The sequence below is a fragment of the Canis aureus genome, chromosome 6 (genome assembly GCF_053574225.1).
Source record: "Canis aureus isolate CA01 chromosome 6, VMU_Caureus_v.1.0, whole genome shotgun sequence".
In the NCBI taxonomy this organism is placed as follows: Eukaryota; Metazoa; Chordata; class Mammalia; order Carnivora; family Canidae; genus Canis; species Canis aureus.
The window spans coordinates 51,851,832-51,875,518 of NC_135616.1; the positions used below are offsets into that span (position 1 = coordinate 51,851,832).

Below are 23,687 nucleotides of genomic sequence, written 5' to 3' on the forward strand. Positions count from 1 at the left end.
GTAAAATTACAATGAATGTAAGAGGCACGATTTCATTTTCTGCTCACGTTCATATCTACAATCTTCCTTTGCACCAGCATCTTTAACATTCTTGAAACAAAGTTTAACATTTGACCAATAAGAGTTATTTGTTCTTTAGATATCAAATAAGTTACATTAAAAAAATGCAAAGCTATCTTCAAATTCAAAATTAGTCACTTTCTTCTTCAGGTTTTTAACTTGAAAGGGTAGACTAGAATTTAAACTTAATAGTTATAGTTTTCTCTCTTAGATCTTGTGTGTTTAAGATATGCTTGACAAGTTAAGCATATCAATGTATTCTTATTGGTTATTAATGTATTAAAAAACAAATGTTTTAACTGATATCACCAGAAAAGGGAGGGTAACATGGAGATATTCAGAATTTAATAAGGGCAATAGGGATTTATCTTTTGCATCTATACTCCCACAAAGAATATCTACAGAGACACTGAAAGGATAATGGCCTTTAAATTGATTAGCTGAAAAGCCTAAACAACTTTTTAATCAAATCAGGTATCTCTCAAACTTGGGACTGTTTTATAGACTTTAAGCTGAGCTCACAGTATGTGACAAATGTGTCTACTTTTTAAAACATCAGAGAAGTTCAAGTGTCCTCTAGCAAAGGATTATCTTTCATGCGTAATAAAATTTAGTATGTAATATTTCAAGATCTTACAGGCCTACTACAAAATGGATCCACATAATAAACTCTATCAGGGCATTCTTTTATTCAAACCAAATATACTGAAATATTTTCTTTGGCTATGAAGAAATTATGAAAGTATACTATGCAAATATGATAAATAAAATTCATCCCAAGAAATGAGAGGGGAAGAAAACTCAGGTTTCTAGGCCTATTATGCCAACATTAAATTATTTTATTTCTCACTATAATATATTGAAATAGGTATGACCTCCTACATTTTACATATGAAAATAATGAAATTCAGCATGATTACATAACTTGGATGAGGGGGTTTGAACCCAAATCTCTGGCTGCAAATCTCTGTTTATTCCCTTCCTGTTACATAAAAGCTGAGCTACTTTAAAGAGAAAAAAAATCATGTTTTTCAACATTTTCTTTAATGTTGATGAAAAGAAAAATTTTAATTATTGAAAGTGTTTCATTGAGGGACACCTGGGTGGCTCAGTGGCTGAGCATCTGCCTTCAGCAAAGGGTGTGATACTGGAGTCCTGTAATCAAGTTCCACATGGGGCTCCCAGCAGGAAGCCTGCTTCTCTCTGCCTATGTCTCTGCCTCTCTCTGTGTGTCTCTCATAAATAAATAAATAAAATCTTTTTTTTTAAAGGCATTTCATTGTTTTCCTCTAACATGTCACTGATCCTATAGTTACCTCTATTCAACATACAAAATTGAAATCTAGATGAGAGTTCATGAATTTTTCCTATCATCCTTATGCAATTTCTCCCTTAAAAAGTCGAGGCGGAGAGAAATACTAACATGTGCATCACCACCAAAGGGAGTTTTTTGCTATTGTTTTGTTACATCTTGTGTTTTTATAAAGAAACTATTCTCCCACAAAGATTTATCTCTTAATGCCTTCATGAAATATTTACTTGGTGCCTACCTTGAATCAGGCACTAATCCAAGAACTAGGAAGTACAAATTCAGATGGAACTCAGCTGGTGCCTTTCAGATACTGTCATGAGGGAGGAACTGACATTTGAGAAAATGAGTTTAGCAAAGATTTAAGCCCTGGGAGACACTCCTCCACAGGTGTCCAGACTCCTAGCATGTCTTACTGGGTATCAAGAACACAAAGCCCCAACTGCCCTTTATCCTAGCCTGTTCTCAGAGTTTTGTTTACAGTGAGCAACTTTTGAGGGATGAGGTCACGTTTCTCTTCAGTACAGAGAGCAGTCTTGTGTATGGTTGCTAATGAAACAGTGGATAACCCAAGTTCAAAGCTCCTCAGCTTTGATGCAAACTATGTATACAACATACATGTGGATCCATATCATAGTATTCCCACAGGACATGGAGGCAAGAAGAACCATCATAAGCATGATGCTCATGCTGCCTGCCTGCAGTACCATAATAAAGTCTTTTATCTCTGACCCAGATGTCCCACATCTTCTGCCTAGCATACATGAGAGTAAAAGACTAGCTTTTAAGTTGGGCAAAATCTAAGACTTGATAGTAATATTAGTAATATTAATAGAGATGTATGAGGTACTATAAAAATTAAGGAATTTAAGGAAGCAGTTAAGTTTTCTTGGGCATCTTTATCATGGGGAGTTTGATGCCAAATTTATCAAGCAGTAGCAGCATAGAGACATCAACAATTTTTAATGTCACTAAAACTATTCAAAGTCATTTCTCCAGAATTCAGCCTGCTATGAGAGCATTCTTGATATACACAGAAATAAGACAATTAACTACTTACAAAGGGTCAAGACCTCAGTTCCACTAAATAATAGTATCACTAGTATTACTGCTACTAACAATAATAGCTAACATAGTCTGTGTCATATGGGGCAGTTGCATTTTTGGCTCTGGGAGAAAAGGAACAGTGAATGGATAGCGGTAGATAGTCAATACAGCTTTTATAAGTCTAATCTCTAGGAACCTTAACAAAATACCTTCACTTTTACCACAATAATGACATATATTTAATTTGAATATTCCCCCATGTAAGGTCTTTCAGTTTACATATATTCTAGAAAGCCAGGAGGCTTATGTTTCAAAGCGCAGAATCTAGAGCCAGACTGCATGTAACTGCACTACTTACTAGGTGTATGACTCTGGACAATTTTCTCTGCACTTCATTTTCTTCATCTGTGAAATGGAGATTTTAACCATCTATATCATAAAGTGGCTATGAAGGTTCTGTGAGTTTAATATATGTAAAGTGTTTTTTAAAAACCCTAGCACATAGTGAGTTTATATAAATAAATAATGGGGCAGGTCCAATCTCACAATTCCTATTTGCTTAGACTTCAATCATTATTGATTAATCTAATAACCTGGTATCATACTGTATTCTCATTCTAATAAGATTACTATTCTATTCTTTGCCACTCAGTGAGATGTTTTTATTATAAACAATGACATGAAACATAAAAGATGATTTAAGAAAGAAGAAGGAAAAAAAAAAAAAGAAAGAAGAAGGACTAGACTTTATGTAACTGAAAATGATCAACAAATTACCTTGAAAGCATCATCATTTTGAGTTTGGTTATAGTAAATCCGGCTTTGTTTATCATTTCAATTATTTCTCCAGCTTTTGATACTGCGTCTGGTTTAATCAGAGCTAATGTTCTGTAAGAATATAAAGAATAAGTTTGAAAATAAAATAGTTCAGTTTTTACTTATAATTCCCAAGCAGTGGCAATTCCCTTAATAATCATCCTAGATCATCAAACATCAAAATGAATCATAAAAATAAGTATATTAAAGGTCTCTGAAATATTTATACAAAGTAAGCTTACTATTTTTCCCAGGAAAATAAAAATTATATACCCAATCTAAAAATAATAATAAAAGCTGAAAGTGAAAAAAAAAGTTAAAATTGTCATGTTTAATATGCCCAAATTAATGTAGGGAAGGAAAAATACTTCCTTTACCTCTTAAGTGGTTCCAGCTGCACTAAGAATTAAACATACAGGAGACAGATTAACAGGAGAAAAATCCAAAGTTTTATTACGTGTGCATGGAGTCCCAAAAATGAAATTGAGACCCCAATAAATGACCAAAACTGGCAGTTTTTATACTTCTTAGACAGGGAGACAATAAATTTGTGAGGGATTGACAGGATTAAAAAAAACAGATGTAGAGAGCCTGGCTGGCTCAGTCGGTAGAGCCTGTGACTCTTTGTCTCAAAACTGTGAGGTAAGCCCCACATTAGGTATAGAGATTTCTTAAAAATAAAATATTTTTCGGGATCCCTGGGTGGCGCAGCAGTTTAGCGCCTGCCTTTGGCCCAGGGCGCGATCCTGGAGACCCGGGATCGAATCCCACGTCGGGCTCCCGGTGCATGGAGCCTGCTTCTCCCTCTGCCTGTGTCTCTGCCTCTCTCTCTCTCTCTGTGACTATCATAAATAAATAAAAATTTTAAAAAAATAAAATAAAATATTTTTCTAAAAAACAGATGTTTAGGAGCTTTAATTAGTAAAGAATTCTAAACAGAATTTGGACAGAAGTAGCAGATTAGAAAGTAACAAGGTTTGCTTCTAAAGCTAGGTAGGCTTTAAGGTTCCTCTCTCTTATGATGTCTTTTTACTTCTTACTACAGAGAGAGTACCTTTTACATGGGAGATTTATTTCCTATGTTCAGGAGGACAGAAGAGAGTCTGAGTGTCCTCCCGCTGGCGGTTTCTTTAGTAACTCTTATTTTAAATAATCAATACATCAAAGTGGCACATTTTTTTTGTATATGTTTTTATTGGAGTTCGATTTGCCAACATATAGCATAACACCCAGTGCTCATCCCGTCAAGTGCCCCCCTCAGTGCCCGTCACCCAGTCATTTCATCCCCACTCCCACCTCCCCTTCCACTACCCCTTGTCGTTTCCCAGAGTTAGAAGTCTCTCATGTCCTGTCACCCTGATATTTCCCACTCATTTTCTCTCATTCCCCTTTATTCCCTTTCACTATTTTTTATATTCCCCAAATGAATGAGACCATATAATGTTTGTCCTTCTCCGACGGACTTATTACTTCACTCAGCATAATACCCTCCAGTTCCATCAAAGTGGCACATTTTGAAGGCACCCTGCTCTTGGTCCCCATATTAAAAAACAGCAGTCTTTAATATTTCTGTTTCTTAGAACACATTTTAAAAAAGAGGACAAATCTTTAAAAAGTTGCATTTAATATATTATGAATTTGATTCTTGGTCTCTTTGACTTTTAACAAATGTATGCTATGCAGTGCATCACTGATTTGGAAATAATTATAAATTCTTCTTTAAACACTCAAGCATAGCACAAGGGATGCACATAGAACCAAATGTCTTCTTACCTGGCAACATATACAGATGGCGAGTATCATGCTAACTTTTAAAATCACACTTTCCTCTAAGAGGATACACGGGAGCAAAGCACTATCCCCACCATGAAGCCCCAGAATTAGTAGATTTTTGGTGATGGAGATCACCTGAACGCCCTCATTCTACTGATGTAGTAACTAGGCCCAAAGAGCTAACATGCCAAAAGTCACACAGTGGGTCAGTCACGCCTTCAGGATAGAACACTCCCCTCACAAGACATCCAGGTCTGCACTCTTTCCACACCATGAATAATGTCACACTGAGTATTATCAAAAGGGAGCATAATCACAAAACCCTCAAGGGTAATATTTGCAAATGCAAGATAAAAATCAGATCAGTTGGAGAAATTCAGTTTATAGAACATGTAAAATTATGATAAAGAACTCCTGTCATTTTCCCTTCTTTATTCCCAGTTGTTCTGACACACTAGCATTAATTCGAGGACTCCATCTAAGAAGCATAGCTGGCTTTTTTCCCCTATGAGAACAGGCATGACTGAAGATGTAACAAAAATATAATTCAAATACCTTTACTTACCACTGGATGTGACTCCTGACTGGCTTTTAAAACTTTTAAATAACAAAAATTGTTCATCTCAGTTTGTTTATTACAAGCTATGCCAGACAATCCTTTCCTTTATTTTGAAGCAAATGAGTCACTGACAGTATTTTATATTGTATAGCTTCACTGAAGATGGAATTAAAACTCTTCACCTTTTAACTCTCATTATAACACATTATACTCATATTATAAACCAAATTAATCCTTAAATTGTTTATGCTAAACTCTGGAAGAAACTCTGTGAACCACAGCTCTTAAAGAAAATATAAAACACAGCAGCAGTCATCAATTTCTATGAACAAGAACCAACGTGGAAAACACAAAACTGACGAAACAATTTAAAATACAATTTCATTTTCTCTTGAAATGCTGACAGGAGGCAAAGGGCTGATTACTCTAAATAAATTTGCCTATCATGTCCTCACTGCTTAATTGTTCAATAGATAATAATTAAAATTTATTCTATACACAAAATAAGACAGGCATGAAGAATCATGTGTGTCATTTAAAAGTGAAGACAGCACACAAAGAAACAATAGGACCACAGAAATACATTCATAGCGCCACTGTTCTCTATTGCTGTATAACAAATTAGAACAGCACACCAACCTGCCAACAGGGTTAACGTGGGCCAAGTTTCTGCGCTCCTTGTTTGCTGACCTAAGTCCCTTGGCTGTAGCAGGTCTAACCTACTTTCCCAGAGATTTGCAGATCGCTGGCCTTGAAAAGTGAAGGACCAGACTTTCCCAGAAGATAAGGCCTTACCACATTTGAAAACAGCTGCCACTAATGCCAGCAAGTCTGTTCATGTTGACACAGCTAACCACTTGGACAACCTGCAGGTTCTCCATGTCACCTCTACCATTTCCTGTGCCTTCCCCTTTAAGACCCGGTGGCTTCACCGGGACAGAGAAGATGGGCTTTGAGAATTAGTCCACCATCTTTTCAGGTTGTCAGCTTCCTAAATAAAGCAACCTTTTCTTTCCCACCATCCCTTGCCTCTGAAGCATTGATTTTTGAGTGGTGAGTGGCCAAACTTGATTTGGGAACCTGTTCTCTATCCAGGAACAAAACCACCCTAAAATGTAGTGGCTCAAAACAACAATTTCTCAAGATTCTGTAGGTGACTGGGCAGTGGTTTCACTAGGGATCATTCACACAGCTGTATGTGGCTAGCAGGTCAGGTGGGACAGCAAGGCTTCTTTTTCCTCATGGGCTTTCATTCTTAGGAGGCCACAACAGGTTTCTTCATATATAGCCACATAAAGTCCAATGTGCAACCATTCATCAAGCATCCTCTTGAGACATATTTGCTGGTGTCCCTTTGGCCAATGCAAGTCACATGGTCAAGTCCAGAGTCAAAATGAGAAAGGACTAGACAAGGACATGGATACCAGGAGGTGTGATTCACTGGGGCCCCTGCTGTGAGGATCTGCCTTTTAGTGATCCTCTCACCAGGCATAGAGCATGTACTGTAGGATCAGCAGGAGATGCTCTCAAAAGAAAAGAAAAAATATAAAAATGTTATTTTACATTAGAGCTTCTTAGCAATGGAGAGTTGAGAAAACAGTTTGGCCAGCCTTTGCCAAACTCAGATAGAACACAGAATTATGAAAAATAACAGTTTTCACAGAGCCATGCAAAAAATATGTTCTCCATACACCAACAGTCTCTGGGCAAAAATTGCAGCAAATATGTCCAGGATAAAGATGCTGTATAACAAACATCCTAGACAGCCCAGTGCTATAGACTTTTTGAATGCTATCCATCTAAAGGAATAGATTTGTAAACTTTATATTAATTTATGTAAATATTTCAAAAGTTATGCATATCAGCCTTAAGCATATGAAAACCCATTCTAAAACATCAACCCAAAGCCAAATTTGTGGTTTCTTTTATGTTTTCTTTGCAAGTGTAAAGCATGTGTTTGCCCCATGGATAAAGGAAAATAGTCTCAGATAAGGCACCTGTAGTTCAGAGGAAACCGCTCTGAGCCAGAGCTTTGGATTGGTAACAATGGCAAAATTATTCAGAGCAGTTCTTCCACTGAAAACTACAAAGAGTGGATAAGATATTTTTAAAATACTTTTTAAAGCAAAAATAAATTGACTAGACACTAAATTATGAGTACAAAAGTGAAGGAAAAATGGAGTCTCAGAAAAATGAGAATGATAGTTGCATCTTAACCTTGCCAGCGTTGCCTTTGTCTGGCTAATCTGAACTTTAATCTGTACCACATATGGGGGAAAGGGGAACAAAACCCAACAGAGGATTCTCCCTATAATAACTTGGGACCAAAAGCGACACCCTCACGGTGAATCAGAAAGAACCACGCCTTGCATAGTCTGGCAGCATAAGGTCACATCACTTACGTAGTCTGGGAACTTCCAATTTTGCCCTTGGGTAACTATCATCCAGATTGCTAATGCCTCCAGACAAGACTCAGAAGCAAACACAATTCCACCCTAGAAGGGAACTTCATCCTATACCTCAAATAATTCATATATAAACATACAACGCACAAATATCACACACATATATACATCCACATACATCCAGTCATGCGACAATCATCACCATACAAAGATAACCACACACACATAACACACACAGTGAAAAGGACCAACATAAGGGAGAACCAGAAGACACAGAACAGAGAGAACCACAAATAGTTCAGCTATTGGAATTGTCAGATGTAGACTGTAAAATGACCATGCAAACTATGGTTAAAGGGAGGAATGGAAGGCAAGCTGCAAACATCATCAGGCAACAGAAAGTAGAAGCTATCAACAATGGATACTTAGATTTGAAAAAGAATCTATTACAATAGCTAGTGATAAAAATACAAAAATGAAAATAAGAACCAAATGGTTTGACAGAAGACTAGATGAAAATGATGAAAAAAATTTAAATAAATTCAGAATGAAGCACAGTGAACAAAATAACAAGACATAGATAACAAAGTAGTTTCAAGAATGTAAGCAAAATAAGGACACTTTCAGCTGAAAGAGTTCTCTATCAGTGGCCACACTCTAAGGGAAATTCTAATTTAAGCAAAAGTAAAATAATACCAAACAGAATGTCTAGATAAAAAATAATAATACTAAAAGCCCAAGAGTAGTGAAGTCTAATTGTTAATTGATTATATAGAACAATAATAATGAGTCATTAGGTTCAAAAAAAAAAAAAAAAAACAGAAAAAATATACCACAAAATTGGCATGTAATTCAACAAGGCAGAAAATTGAGCTAAACTGTTCTGGGATTCATATACTTTCAAGAAGGAAGATACTAATATTGGTAAACTCTAGGCTTTGATAAGTTAAATACACAGCTGTAGTTTCTAGGCTAAGAACTAAAAATATATAAAAAAAGAATATACACCTTTCAAACAAATATAAAATTGATTGAAACATCCTCAATTAATCCAAAATAAGTCATAAAAGGACCAAAAATAATAAGAACAAAACACACAGGAGAAAAAGCACAAAATCAGAGGGCAGAGTTAAACCCAACTATATTAGTATGTGCATTAGTGTAAGTGCTCTATAATAAAAAGACAAAGATTATAAAACTGGATCTTTTTTTTAACCATTCAAGAAGTATATCACACTGAATTAAAAAAAAATAAATATGTTATTTAGAAAAGGCACATTTAGAATAGGACACTGAAAGTTTGAAGGTAAAAAGAATGGAAAAAGGCACACCATGTAAACATTAACTAAAAGAAAGCCAGTGTAGCTATATTGCTATCAGACAAAGCAGACTTTAAGGCAAAATGCATTGCTAGAGATAAGAATGATATGATTCTTATAAGAATAATAAATGATTCAACCCACCAAGAAGATAATAACAATTTTAAATCACCTAGTAACATACCCTCAAAATTATAACATAAAAATTAACATAACTACAAGGAGAAACAGACAAATGACAAATGTAGCAGGACATTTTAATCAAAACTTGGTAACTGATAGAATAAGCTGACATATTAGCAAATATGTGAAAGATCTGAACAACATAATTCACAAACTTGACCTAATGGACACATATAAAATGACAAAAAACAACTATGGATTAAACATTCCTTCCAAACACACTAAGTTAACTGACTATGTACTAGGCTAGAAGCAAATTTCAACCAATTTGAAAGACACAAAAATCATGCGATGTGTATTTTCTAGACACAATTCAGCTAAAGTTCAATACAAAAAGGGAATAAAAAAACTTCATATGTTTAGAAATTAATAAACATATTTCTAAATAACTACTGAATTAAAGACAACTCATGAAAATTAGGAAATATTTCAAAGCAAAATTTTCAAATTTCACATTAAAAAAGTAGAATGTGGTTTTAAGCAGTATTTAGAGGGAAGTTTATACTCTTATTTGCATATATTTAAAATACTGAAAATCAATAGAACATATAATACTCAAACCAGTAACAGCAGAAAAGAGGAACAAAGAAAACTTGAAAGCAACTATCAACTTCAAATTGTATACAAAGCAAAAGTATCATTAAGGAAAGAAGGTGGAGTGCCTGGGTGGCTCAGCGGTTGAGCATCTGCCTTTGGTTCGGGTCATGATCCTGGGGTCCTAGGATCAAGTCCTGCATCGGGCTCCCTGCAGAGAGCCTGCTTCTCCCTCTGCCTATGTCTCTGCCTCTCTCTCTCCTTCTGCCTTCTCTCCTAGAGAAGGGGAAGGGAGGGAGGGAGGGAGGGAGGAAGGGAGAAAGGGAGGAAGGGAGGAAGAAAGAAAGAAAGAAGAAAAGAAAGAAAAGAAAGAAAAGAAAGGAAAGGAAAGGAAAGGAAAGGAAAGGAAAGGAAAGGAAAGGAAAGGAAAGGAAAGGAAAGGAAAGGAAAGGAAGGAAGGAAGGAAGGAAGGAAGGAAGGAAGGAAGGAAGGAAGGAAGGAAGGAAGAAAGAAAAAGAAAGAAAGAAAGAAAGAAAGAAAGAAAGAAAGAAAGAAAGAAAGAAAGAAAGAAAGAAAGAAAGAAAGAAAGAAAGAAAGAAAGAAAGAAAAAGAGTGAGAGGGAGGGAGGGAGGGAGGAAGGAGAAGGAAGGAAGGAAGGAAGGAAGGAAGGAAGGAAGGAAGGAAGGAAGGAAGGAAGGAAGGAAGGAAGGAAGATGGATGGATGAAAGGGGCACCTGGGTTAGCTCAGTCAGTGAAGCATCTGCCTTCAGCTCAGGTGATGATCTCAGGGTTCCACAGGGGGCTCCCTGCTCAGTGGGGAGTCTGCTTCTCCCTCTCCTTCTGCCCCTCTTTCCCCCTCCCCACTTGTGTTCTCTGCTATCTCTCAAATAAATATTTTTTTAAAAAAAGAAAGAAGGTGAAATAAAAAAAAAAAAAACATACTTTAAAAAAAGGGATGGTTTACTACCAAGAAATGAAGGATAAATTCCAGAAGAAAAATGATTTCAAAAAGACAGTTTGATATTCAAGAATTGGTAACAAATGTGTAGGTAAATCCAAGCATACATCACTGGTACAAAAAAAAAAAAAAAAAAGACTACTATGCAGGCAAAAACCAAATGCCCAAAAAACAATGAAACTATATAAATTGGAAGAAGGAAGATTAGAGCTAAAGTGTTTTAAAACTCTTTTAAGACTACAAAACGGTCAAGATATTACAAAATCCTGTGAAATGTAAGTTAAATACGTATGAAAAAGCTACACAGCTAACCACTAAAGAAATAGTATAGAATTATGTAAACTCAAAACCAATAGAGAATACAGTAGTTAGAACAGCCATCCAAAAATGTTCATGTCCTAATCCGTAGAACCTATGAACATATTACCTTACATGGCAAAGAGACTTTGCAGATTTTATTAAAATTATAGGCCTTGAGATATGGAAATTACTCTGGATCATTCCTGTGGGCCCAGTCTACTCACATAAGTCCTTAAAATCAGAGACTCTTTCCTGGCTACAGAGAACCAGAGAGATGTCAGTGTGAGGTCTCAGCCTACCATGGCTAGCTTTAAGAGGAAAGAGACCACAGCCAGGGAATGTGGCTGACCTCCAGAGTCTCCCATAGAGCCCCTACAAAGGAATGCAACCTTCCCAACACCTAGATCTTAGCCTAATGAGACCTGTGTTAAACCTCTGATCTACAGCACTATAAGATAATACGTTTCTATTGTTTAAGCAACTGTAATTTGTTATGGCTTCGACAGAAAGCTATAGAGGGAAAAAAAAACTGAACAGAGGAAAAACACCTCAACTAATAAAAAAGAAAAGCAAGAAGAAAGAAAAAATAGGAAAGCACAAAAGTAAAAATATGTACAAAAATACCAAAAACATAACATACGTAAATGTACTTGCACTAATCTTACTGATGAAAGTAAGGAGGTTTTCGACTGAATTTTTCTTTAAAAAAATGCTATATACCTACCCACATAACATAACATGACTGCAAGAAAAAAGGTGGCAAAAAAGACATTAATTAACCCAACAATTTATCAACTATTCCAAGATACCCAAGGCTGGAGGAAGCCTTGGAAAGATAGCCAAGGCTGGGGCTGAAAGGAAAATTCAACTCTAATCTATTAACTAAGAGCCCTCTGACTGAGAATTATAAATAAGAAGGCAAAATTTGACTTCATTTTAACAGAAAAAGAAATCTTAACTTCCCCCTGGGAATTTAATAATGAGAAGGCAATTTTCATGGCATTATTTGGGGTACAGTTATGCTGTTGTTGCAGCTATCATATAATCAATAGTAAGTAGTAAGTCATCTTAACCAATGAGACCATAGTTATGTGAAGATGAGCAGATTAGGGGGTGAATTTTTAGCAAGGCCTTGGTAATTGAACTATATTATTTAATGCAATTCAGTGCCTTTTAGCAGTCAAAACTCAGCTGTTCACTAGAATGATGTGTAAAATAATGGGAATTTGTACCAAGGGAGTAGTTTTCCAAGGTGAGAGCAGACTTGAACTGATATTCTGCTGGTCCTCTCCTCTGAGAAGTAGCCTTGGTCTGCTCAAAACTGTTAGGCCAACTGGCTTTAAGGAATAAAACTCCATGAAGGGGAATATGTGTGTGTATCCTTGCTCCTCATAAGTAATAAGTGACTTCTACTCCATTCCCAAGAGATGCTCCCTCTCTCCACTCTCTTCAGTTGCTCTACCCTATCTTCATCTCCATGATGTAGGCTAATTTAAGGGTTTCTGATCATATGTGGCCCTGCCCCTTTTCTCTCAGACCTGCAGGCCCTCAGGCAGGACATAATCTACAGTTGTCTTCCAGCTTCCACATGGTTAGCACAATCACCTATAGAGAAGCTTCTTTCTGGCGCTTTGTCTCTGATGCTCCATGGGCTGTGAGGCAGGCACAGACCCTGGGCATCTCTGAAGGTTTGCTCTGCAGACCCATCTCTCCCTCAGCCAGACCCCGTGGTCAGGACTGGAGAAGGAGTAAGTTCAGGGATGGATGGGAGAAGTAGGAAGATGAAGAAAACCTCAACTACTGTCAGATGTCGGTCATCATGGACAGCCTAGATAAAACCTATACTTTATTTTGATCTTCATCTGGCTCCAATGTCAGAGCTCCATCTGTTAATGCTCTGGAGACTAATCGATCTCAAGAGATCACAAGAAATTTGTACTATGTGTATTCACATTTAAACAAAAGAACCATAAAGTAGCAATTCATTACTATCTAAAATTAAAATCGTATCAACTATACTTCAATTAAAATTAATTGAATTAAAATCAATTATGCTGATACACTGACAACTAACAACCTTTATCTATTTGATGGGAGGAACTTTAAAAAGGGAATGATTTTAAATTAGCTAAAAGAGTAAATTGTATGTTAAATGCTCTTACCACAAAAAAAGTCAAATTATAAGATAATAAAGGGAGCAGGAGAAAACTTTTGGAGGTGATAGACAGACCTATATTCCTTCATTGTGATAATGGCTTGGTGGGTATATATCTATCTCCAAAGACATTAGGTTGTATGCATTAAATAGCTACAGCTTTTTAATGTCAATTATATCTCAAAAAAAGAGATTTAAAGAAAGAAGCAGATAGAAATGTGAATCAAATGTCATATGTCTATAGTCTAAGGGAACTGGAAAGCCAAGGCTGGAGCCCCTGGGTGGCTCAGTGGTTGAGCATCTGCCTTTGGCTCAGGTCATGATCCCCGGGTCCTGAGATCGAGTTCTGCATCAGGTTCCCTGCAGGGAGTCTGCTTCTCTAGTCTATGAGAGACTAGACTTCTCTAGTCTATGAGAGTCTATGTCTCTGACTCTTTCTGTGTTTCTCATGAATAAATAAATAAAATCTTTTTTTAAAAAGCAAGCAAACAAGCCAGCCAGCCAGCCGGCCAGCCAGCCAGCCTGCCGAGGCTGGTTTGAGAGCTGAATTGAATTATACTGAATTATCTGCATAGCTGCCTCAAAATTAGCTGATGGGCACGAAAGAGATCAATTTTACGTTTCCCTCCTACTATTTCTTTTTGGTGTAAAGAAAGGAGTTGAGTATGAGGAATATAACAGGGATATAATGAGCACATAAATTATCCTTGATACCATACACACTGAGAAGGAGGATGAGTTATAATTATTACATAAAGGTTATTTCTACAGGATCATGATAGACATACATGTATTTCCTCATAGGCTTGCTTACTTTTTTGGTCATTTAAATGAAACAGTACATTTTTTTAAACTCTTGAATTCTGAAGAAGTTTATTTAAATCAGCCAAATGTTTGCTGGATTTACTAGCCCACATGCAGTTAAGGAAGACTCACAAGAGAAAATGGTGAAAAAACAAACAAGAGAAAATGGTGGAACAGTTTAAGTCAATAAAAATATAACACTGCATATGTTTTCATTAATTATACTTATAAAACTCAAATATTTAAAATCTGTCTTCACATCCTTCAGTTCCTCCTCTTTTGAAATCAGTCCCATTCAATAGTATTTACCAACATATTGATTAGAAGCTTAATAGAAAGAGAATGACTTTGAGTCAAATGAAACAAGGTTTACTGGTTCCCTTGACTTTCTAGCTCTGTGACGGTGGCCAAGTTACTTAACTGTTCTATAACATAGAATTAATGATATTCACTTTAGACAAATAAAATTAATATATTGGGGTGCCTGGATGAATCAGTCAGTTAAGCATTCGACTCCTGATTTCGGCTTAGATTGTGATCTCAGGGTCATGAGGTTGGGCTCCACACTCAGCAAGGAGTCTGCTTGAGAGTCTCTCTGCCTCTGCTTCAACTCGTCTCCCCCTCCCTCCTCACTGCTTGCTTATTCACACACACTCTCTCTCTCAAAATAAAAAAATAAATAGAATTAATATACATACAAATTATAATTGCTACAGGCATTATTGTCTTATTTTGATTGGGTCATACTATCAACTTTGTCTCCCTAATTCATTTACTTTTTCTAGTTTAAATGAAAACTTAAAGTAGTCTTGAACTGAGACTCATAAAAGTGCCTATCACACGCTTGGCATACAGCATGAGCTCAAAAAAATCAAAGCTATAAAGATTGATTACTTGCAAGTAAAGGAATTATGGTAGATGTTTCCTTAATCCTATAAACTTTCACCAGCTCTCATAACAATGAGACTTCTATTTATCTAACATTCAAATTTGTTTTTCCCATTTCAGAGTTATTCTAGGAATGGCCTTTTTTTTTTTTTAAGATTTTATTTTATTTATTCATGAGAGGCACAGAGAGAGAGAGAGCAGAGACACAGGCAGAGGGAGAAGCAGGTTCCATGCAGGGAGCCCAACATGGGACTCAATCCAGGGTCTCCAGGATCACACTCTGGGCTGAAGGCGGCACTAAACCACTGGGCCACTGGGGCTGCCCTGGCCTTTTTTTTTTTTTTAATGAGGCATTCACCACCCCTCTGATCCATCAGAGAGGTGTACTAATATCCACAATGAGCACCAAACCACCTTGAGAATTATAAAGGGCTTGTGAAAGGGCCACAAGGGGCTTGAAAGAAGTCACAGAAAGAAGATTACTATTGGAGTTACACAGATGTTATATAATCAGCTAGTTATTCTGGTGGTAGATCTCAAAAGATAGTTAAACAGATTTTTTTTTCCTATCAAATTAAATGGTATATGGAGCTTTTTATATAGATAGGCTTACCTTCCACTGTGTTCCCTACTTTTAATTTTACAATAATTACTCCACAATGTAAAGAATCTCCTAAAACAATACAATATGTATGGCAAAGAAACTGAAGCCAACAAAGATGACAAAAGAACTGAAATTTCAATTTAAATGCAGTCATTCTAGCCTCAAAAGGTTGCAAACTCATAAATGTAGAGATTGAAAATTAAAAAGCCACCTTAGTAATACTGAAAATTGACATTCAGAAGAAAAACATTAGTAAAAAGCAATTGTTTTCAGTATAGCCTGATTTTCAGCAGCATCTCCAACATTTTTGGTCTCTCTTCTAAATCAGAACTGAGGAAAAGTCAGGATGACAAATGCAGCTCTGACAAACAATATAGAGAGAAGACTAAGGAGATACCTCTGAAAGGCACCATGCTGCAGTTTCTCTGCATCATAGGGGAGTCCACATGCACATACAGCAGAAGGGAAGAGAGGAGCTGGGGAGGCCAGCCAAAGCTCCTCCTCCAGACTATTTTCAATGAAGTAAACTCATTCATTCATTCAACAAGTCTTTGTGGGGCATTCTTTGTGAATAATTTACTGTTTGGGGCATCACAATGATGGTCTTTAGAGAAACAGTTGTGAACAAGACAGACAAGTTTCTATGTCTCACAATTATGTTACTTTTTTGTTGTTTTTGTAACACTCTTCACTTGATCAGTCACTATCAGATATATATTACATCTGTGTATAAAGCTCAAGAATAGACAACATTCATTACAATCTATACAAAAATATTTTTTATATAAAAATATCTTTGTCATCTAGATCAAAGCTCATCATTTGTAAACAGGGAGGAAAGGTTTTTAAAAGGCAAGACTAGATATTAAGTTTTAAATTGTTACTCATCGATTCACTCAGGTAACACAGGTAAGGTCCTTGTAACGTGTAAGGAGATGTGCCAGGTGCCAGAAGACATGCTAACGAATTGAGGCCAAAAGAATGCAAGCATTTTCCAGGTCCTCTCATTCTCCTATGATTAAATCCTCCCATTCTTAATTCACACTGAACTGTGGGCTTCATCCTGCCTTTCCTCTTGCCCATCAGCAAGCTACTTAACATCTCCTCCAACCCTCAATCCTCCCACCTGCAAAGTGGAGCTAATCATAATAGCTCCTTTTTTATTAGGTTGTCACAGGACTCAAATAACCCATACAGATAATTTCAACATTATGCCTGATAGAATGATAGCTAGCCATCACTGAGTGCTTACCATTATTACTATTACTCTACTTCTATTTATCTCGCATATTTCTTCCTCTTCATACTTACTGTTACCATCCTAATTCAGGCTATTTTACTAAATCAAAGTTAAAAAAAAATTTTAACCACCAAACCAGTCAAGCAGAACAATGGGCTCTTCCCACAACATGACATACAACTTTCTGCCTTTGAACCTCTGCTTACACTTATCCCTCTGACCAGCATTTCCTACTCTTGATCTAAGTGGGCAAAATCCAATTCATCTTTCAGGATCCAGCTCAAATACCTTCAGAGCCTTCCTTGCTCTTCCACAAGAAATTACTTTTTTTCTGTTTCCACTGAGATTATGGACTATTTTTCCCCCATAAGCCAGGTTTATCCAATACACCAATACTTCTTATATTCAAACATTCTCAGTTCCCAGTTAAATGCACGTATGAAGAAAGATGCAGGCTTTGGGGCACCTGGGTGGCTCAGTGGTTGAGTATCTGCCTTTGGCTCAGGTTGTGATCCCAAAGTCCTGGGATCAAGTCCCGCATCAGGCTCCTGTGGGGATCCTACTTCTCCCTCTGCCTGTGTCTCTGCCTTTATCTGTGTGTTTCTAATAGATAAATAAGTAAAATCTTAAAAAAAAAAAAAAAAAAGATGTGGGTATATAAATTTTTTTCCTTCAGAAAAATAATCATTGCTGAAGACTATGGCATCACTTTGTTATCTGAGTGAATAGCAACTACTGAATCTACTCTTCAAAATCCTAAAAATGTTTTAACACTGAACTGGGTCACTGACTTAGAAAAGTATCTATGCTGTAAAAACACAAGATAGAAACAAGAAATTAGAATTTTGTACCTAGACATATATAACATTTTAAGAATGAAGAAAAGATTTTCTTACTTTTCTTTCCTACTGCCCAGTTGGCGAGCGGTATATTGATCCCCATAATCAATTAGCACCAGTTGTCGAGAAAAGACATTCACTTTGTTGCCTATAAATAAATCTTCCAAGTGAAGATCATCATATTTAGTTCGCTTTAAAAAGGTGCGGTGATTCTTTACATCATGCTAGAACCAAAAACAATAGCACAATAAGACAAATAATTGTCAATAGAGAATGTTAATCTTAGTATAAATTAGAAATGATTCTTAATTTTGCTTTATTAAACATAGCTTACATTGTTTTGTTTTTGCTACAAATACAAATCATAATTTCTTTTATAACCTCCATATTTCCTAGTTGAATCCAGTAATAACATAAAAACTTATTACAAATTTAATACTTTAAAAATGAATAGAAAATCTGTTTATTGCTAAATTATTTCAGCAAATTAGTGCTTGTGAAATCCCAGAAAAATTCCAAATTTCTGCTTTCTTGCTTACACAAAATCCCAATACCAAAGAGAGCTACCTGCAAAGTGTTTGCTAATAAAGAGACACAAAGAAATAAGTGGGACTCTCTTAACCTGATCTTCTTCAATTAGACTTGTAGAGATAACAGCTTTCAATAATGGTGACATATTTAGGACCATGATCATCTTTATCTATAACCAGTTATTGACTATTGCTTAATCTAAACATGAATAATCTCACTTCAGTTTTTCAATCCAGAAATATTAATTACTATTTGACATGAAAAATAAAGGTACAACGTTATCTTCCTGTATTGTAATTATAATACCAAAAAAAGAATTCCTATTAAAAAAAAAGAAAAAATACATTTTTTTTTCAAAAGCAGCTATATAGAAGGCAATCCTATTCCTCTCCCTATCCCACCTTTACTCCCTTTGCTAACTTTTAAGGAAAAAAAGGTTATTTACCATTTCAACAGATCCATCCCCTGGGTAAAATAAAAGCTCGTAACGTCGAAAAAGTGAAGCATTTGGATCATACCACTCTGCAATGAAAACGAACCTTTCACCATGATTCTGCAAAGAAAGAAGAATTTTAACATTAACATTTAAAATATAAGCACTCTAGTATAAATCATACAAGTTGAAAGCAAGACCTAACCAAATATTTCTAACAAATAAATCTGTTGCTACTTATTATTCTTTCAACAATACATTACTTATCAACATACCCTCGGAAATATTTTCTTCTCATTTCTCATTAAATATCCTTAGATATCTCAGAGATGACTTATGAACTGCTTAATACTTCACAACATCCAATCACCCGGAGTAAATCAACAGTTTTTAGAACATGGCTGCCTGATTTGTCTACTACAATAATTCAGCCTTCTGAAAGCAAATTTACATACATACAATAAACTGTATGAGAAAAGAATTCTGAAAAGCTAGTCCTCAATTCTATGAAGTTTTAACTTTCCTAAATTTAAGAATCCAGCAGTATTAGAATACTGTCATCATTAAAGTTGATATAAATATTATAGTAAACATCCTTTCTCTCCTTAGTAATTTCACATGATAGTATCTTTTTATAGAAATTGTAGGAGAATGTTAGTCTAAGTCCACCAAGAAGCAGACACCATGACAGGATTAAACTTGCAAGAATTCTATTCCTATAAAAGAAAAGGGGGAGGGATCCAGACAGTAAGACAAATCTGACCCGAAGGAAGGAGAGAAAGGAGCCTTCATCCTGGATTGCTGCACAATCTAAGGAAGGTTCAGCAAGACCAGCAGGCAGCTCTAGAGCCAGCGAGCCCTCAAGAGTTCCCTGACTTCCAGGAACCAGACTGCTTTAGCCTCCCCCTGCTCCTTTCAGGCACTGGCTAGGAGCAGTCATTGGGAAGCTTGCCTTAAGTGCAAAAGCAGCAGAGGATTTCAGAACACAATAGCTGGAGCCCTTGGTTATTGAAGCTCCCTCTACCTGGAGGTCTGTGAGGTGCATTCCTTATGCCTATCACCCAGGATAAAATGAAAAAAATAAGTCAGAATGGCCATCTTTCCTTGATTATTCAGCAGGACTTCTAATCATATATGTTGTCAAAAATATCTTAGCCCCTAAGGTCCTTCATTACAATGAGCAAATGACATGTAGAACAAACATATAAGGAAGAAAGGAATTTAGGAATTTTGTTGCTAATTCTAAATTTAGCACCTGATTCTCTAGTTAGGGTATATGGATAGGTTCCTTTTATGTCAATAATTCACTTATAAATTCTAATGGTAGGATTTGTATGCCTAGTTATCTTTATTATTATACTCATAAACTGTACTGTGGATAGTTTCAACATACTATTTTATTTTTCTCACAGTCATCCAAAAGGACACATTTAAATAATGCTTATTATTCAAGAGAAAATTAAGGTGAAATAAGAGACATACTATGACATTTGTGAAGGCTTTTCTTCACACATTTTTTTTCACATTCTTACAAATACAGTTTTTGAAGGTTTAGGCTTCACCATGCATTCTAGTATTATAGCCTGTTTTTAATAAAAAATTGAAATATTAGTAGCTTATCAAATTTTTTGCTATCTATATTAAAATATTCATTCAAAGACAGCATTGAAATATTTCCTTCACTAAAATAAATAAAAGTATAAAATGGAGGAAAGGTTGATACATCTAATTAAAGGTAAAAGAGTTTGATAGTGAAGCAAATGAAAAACCAATGAAATTTGGCACTTCCATTTATCCAGGTAACCTAACCATGAGACTAACTAATCATGCTCCTTAACTCTGAGGCAGTTAGTAGAATTCACACAATACACAACCCAGAAAAGAAAATAAATGGAGGAACCACAGTTTCTGATTGACCAAGTAGCTTAGAGCAAACTAAGGCAAGAATAATTAAAAAATTGGGATATGAAAAAACAGTCTGAGACTGTAGCCCAACATTCTTTGTGCTGCCTTTAGCTGAGTACACGTGTTGAGTCTTAAGTCAACCTGGACAAGAGACTGAAGAGCTTAAGAAGCTGGCAGGGAAAAACTGCCAAGAGGCAGAGAAGCTAGTAGAGCTTGTGACAATGTCACAAGGATATGGAGACAAAAACTGGACCAAGGGGCTGCCAAAGCAGCCAAGGTTTGTGAGATAAAGATCCTGGAGAGAAGGACATTATAGAGAAGTGAGCTCAAACCTGTGCTTGTTCTGTGGAGCCTCACAGCATGTGGAGAAAAAAATGAGCATCCAAACCCAGTAAAGAGGAGATCTCTGATACATGCTCTAACCTTTTTGTTGTGATTCCTGGAGCATTACACTCTAGAAACATGGATACACAAAAGGGTAAGCTGACCCTTATAAAGTTTACAAGTTTTGTGTTCACTCAACACTTAGTCTTTGACCATACTGAGATGCTATTTTCCCATTCCAGCTCCCAGCATCTCCAGAAACTCAACTTCAGTAATAGACTACCCAATAAACCAAGAAAGACAACCAAGAGAAAAAAAGACAATAGAAAGAGATTCGTGAATAGCCTGCTTATTATTTGAAAAAGGCCTGAAAATAAAGGCATAAAAAATATATCAAGGTGAAGAATTTCACCAGAGAGCCAGTTCTATTTTTTTAAGTGAAGTGTAAATTCAAGAACTAAAATTAACTGTAACATAGCATCCTCTAGCAAAAAAAAAAAAAAACCTCCAAAAGGTAAAGGTGAAATAAAGACATTTCCAGATAAGCAAAAAAAGAGCAAATTTATTACAGGGTACCTGCATTAAAAGAAATGCTAAAGGCAGTTCCAAAGAAAAAAGGAAAATGACAACAGATAGTTCAAGGAGTTAAAGGAAGGCTGAAAAACAGTGGATATATGGGTTAAATCTAAACAAATAATATGCATGCAAAATAATAATAATGTCTTGTGGGATATAAAATACATAGAATTTGGATGCATGTCAAAAATATATAAAGGGTACAAAAGTTTGACCGTATTCTTCAAATTATGTGAAGCAAAGAAAATATCTCCTACATCAGTTGCTCAACCTGTTCTCAAATTCCAATGAATATTAGTGAACAAGAATCTCTCTTAAAATAGTAGATAAACAAAGCAAGGATGTTCTGTTCAGCTTTTCACCCTCTATTCTGTTAGAACGAATCTTCTCCCTCTCCTACTCTGCAGACAATGGGAAAACATTTCTCAGAATGTTTAATAAATCAGTAACATTCAAACTTTAAGAAATGAATGACAACCATTAATCATGACAATAACAACAATAATTTTTAGAATACCGACTAAGTAGCAAGCTCTTGACATGATCTCATTTCATTCTCACAACAGACAGTGTAGGTAGTATCCCTATTTCATGGACAAGGATAATAAAATTTGGAAAATTTGAACACGTCCAAGGCTACATAGCAAAGAAATAAATCAGAACTGCAACCTCAGTCCTTCAGACTCTGAGGTACATGCTTTGTCCCATTAAATAGCACTGCCTATAGAAAAACGGCACAAAAGTCACTATTAAAGATAAAAGTATCTATAAAAGTATCTGTTCAATGGGTCTAATCCAATGATGAAATGATGAATGGAGTCATTTAACTACTTCTCCATGTAAAACTAAATAATTCTAGACAGGGTCAAGGTTTGTGGCCTTTAACAATCAAGTAGGAAAAGGGAAATGGATTCTTACAAAATGCAATAAGAGAATCTCTCACTCCCTGTGATATCAAATACATTTAACAAATATTGCTTTTCAATTTACATCCCAATTCCACAATCCTAAAAAAAAAAAAAAAATCAAGTCAATGAGGTGTATCCTTCTAAGATACCATCAGTGTGTGAAATACCAAAACAAATAAAGCAGATGTTATCTAGGAAAATACAGAAATTATATTGTGTTGCCCATAAATTGTTGCTTTAAAATCATTTTTCACTGTGAGCACTAGTTATTCTAACACACTCATGAGCTCTAAAGAAAAGTAATAAAAGCAATTCCTTTTTTATGGTAAAGGAGGGGGGGGAATTCAACAGATACCAAAGGTTACATTTTATTGGGAAAGAAATAAGAGTTGTGCTATCTTTAAAAATTCTCTCAGAACAATCACCTAATGAGATATTGAAGGGAGAGTTTATAACACTACATGGCACTCAAATAAATCTCTGACAAATAGGCATCACACACAAAAAGAGAAACTATGTCCACAAGATTTCAAAATGCCTAAGCTCTTCAATCAGACCTCTTAGATTCTAACCTAGAGTTTAACAACAGCATCTACATATAAAGAAGAAAAATCCTTCATATTCTCTTGAAAAATTAATCCATTCCTTCATTTATAACGGATTTACCTCAACAAGACTGTTTAAAACTATATAAAAATAGTAACAGAATTTCTATTTATGATGAGGAAACTAACTCTAAAACGAGGAAACTGACTCTAAAACAAGTACTGTTTCTTCTATGAGAAAAGACCAACTATACCAAGTACAAATTGTATTCAAATGTGATTTAAATTTAACTTTCTGATTCATCTTTGCAGTAGAAACTTTTGGTCACTTCCTAGAGTCAAAGATGTCCAGAGATATAGTGGTGGTACTTCTGGTCTTGACATCAAGAGTGGTGCTTAAAATGTCCCATTCAGGCTAGCCTTCCACCTCACCACCAGATATATATATACACACCCACATCCATACACCTCCTAAAACAAAATCATCATTGAAATTACAAAAAAAAAAATTTACTTTTCAGCTAAATTGAGCAAAGTCTAGCAAAGAATATGGTTCATTAAATTAATGTGATTCATTAAAATACTGTCAAAACTGAAAACCATTTTGTTTGAACCCTTCATTTTATGGATGGAAAAACTGAGGCCTGGTATATATATATGATTTCCATAAAG

General features: G+C 35.7%; 1 protein-coding gene across 7 annotated transcripts in view; it reads right to left on the reverse strand.

Annotated features, from left to right (window-relative positions):
• NME7 (NME/NM23 family member 7) overlaps nt 1-23,687 on the reverse strand; it is a 262,104-nt gene that overhangs the window by 187,195 nt on the left and 51,222 nt on the right. For all 7 annotated transcript variants that reach the window (XR_013381904.1, XR_013381906.1, XR_013381905.1 and 4 more), the window contains exons 2-4: nt 18,770-18,877; nt 17,851-18,017; nt 3,194-3,304 (exon numbers count right to left, since the gene is read on the reverse strand). Coding sequence is in view for 2 of the 7 variants with exons in the window: in XM_077901583.1 (XP_077757709.1) it covers nt 3,194-3,304; nt 17,851-18,017; nt 18,770-18,877 (386 nt within the window). In the remaining 5 variants the exon portion in view is untranslated. The remainder of the gene's footprint in view (nt 1-3,193; nt 3,305-17,850; nt 18,018-18,769; nt 18,878-23,687) is intronic.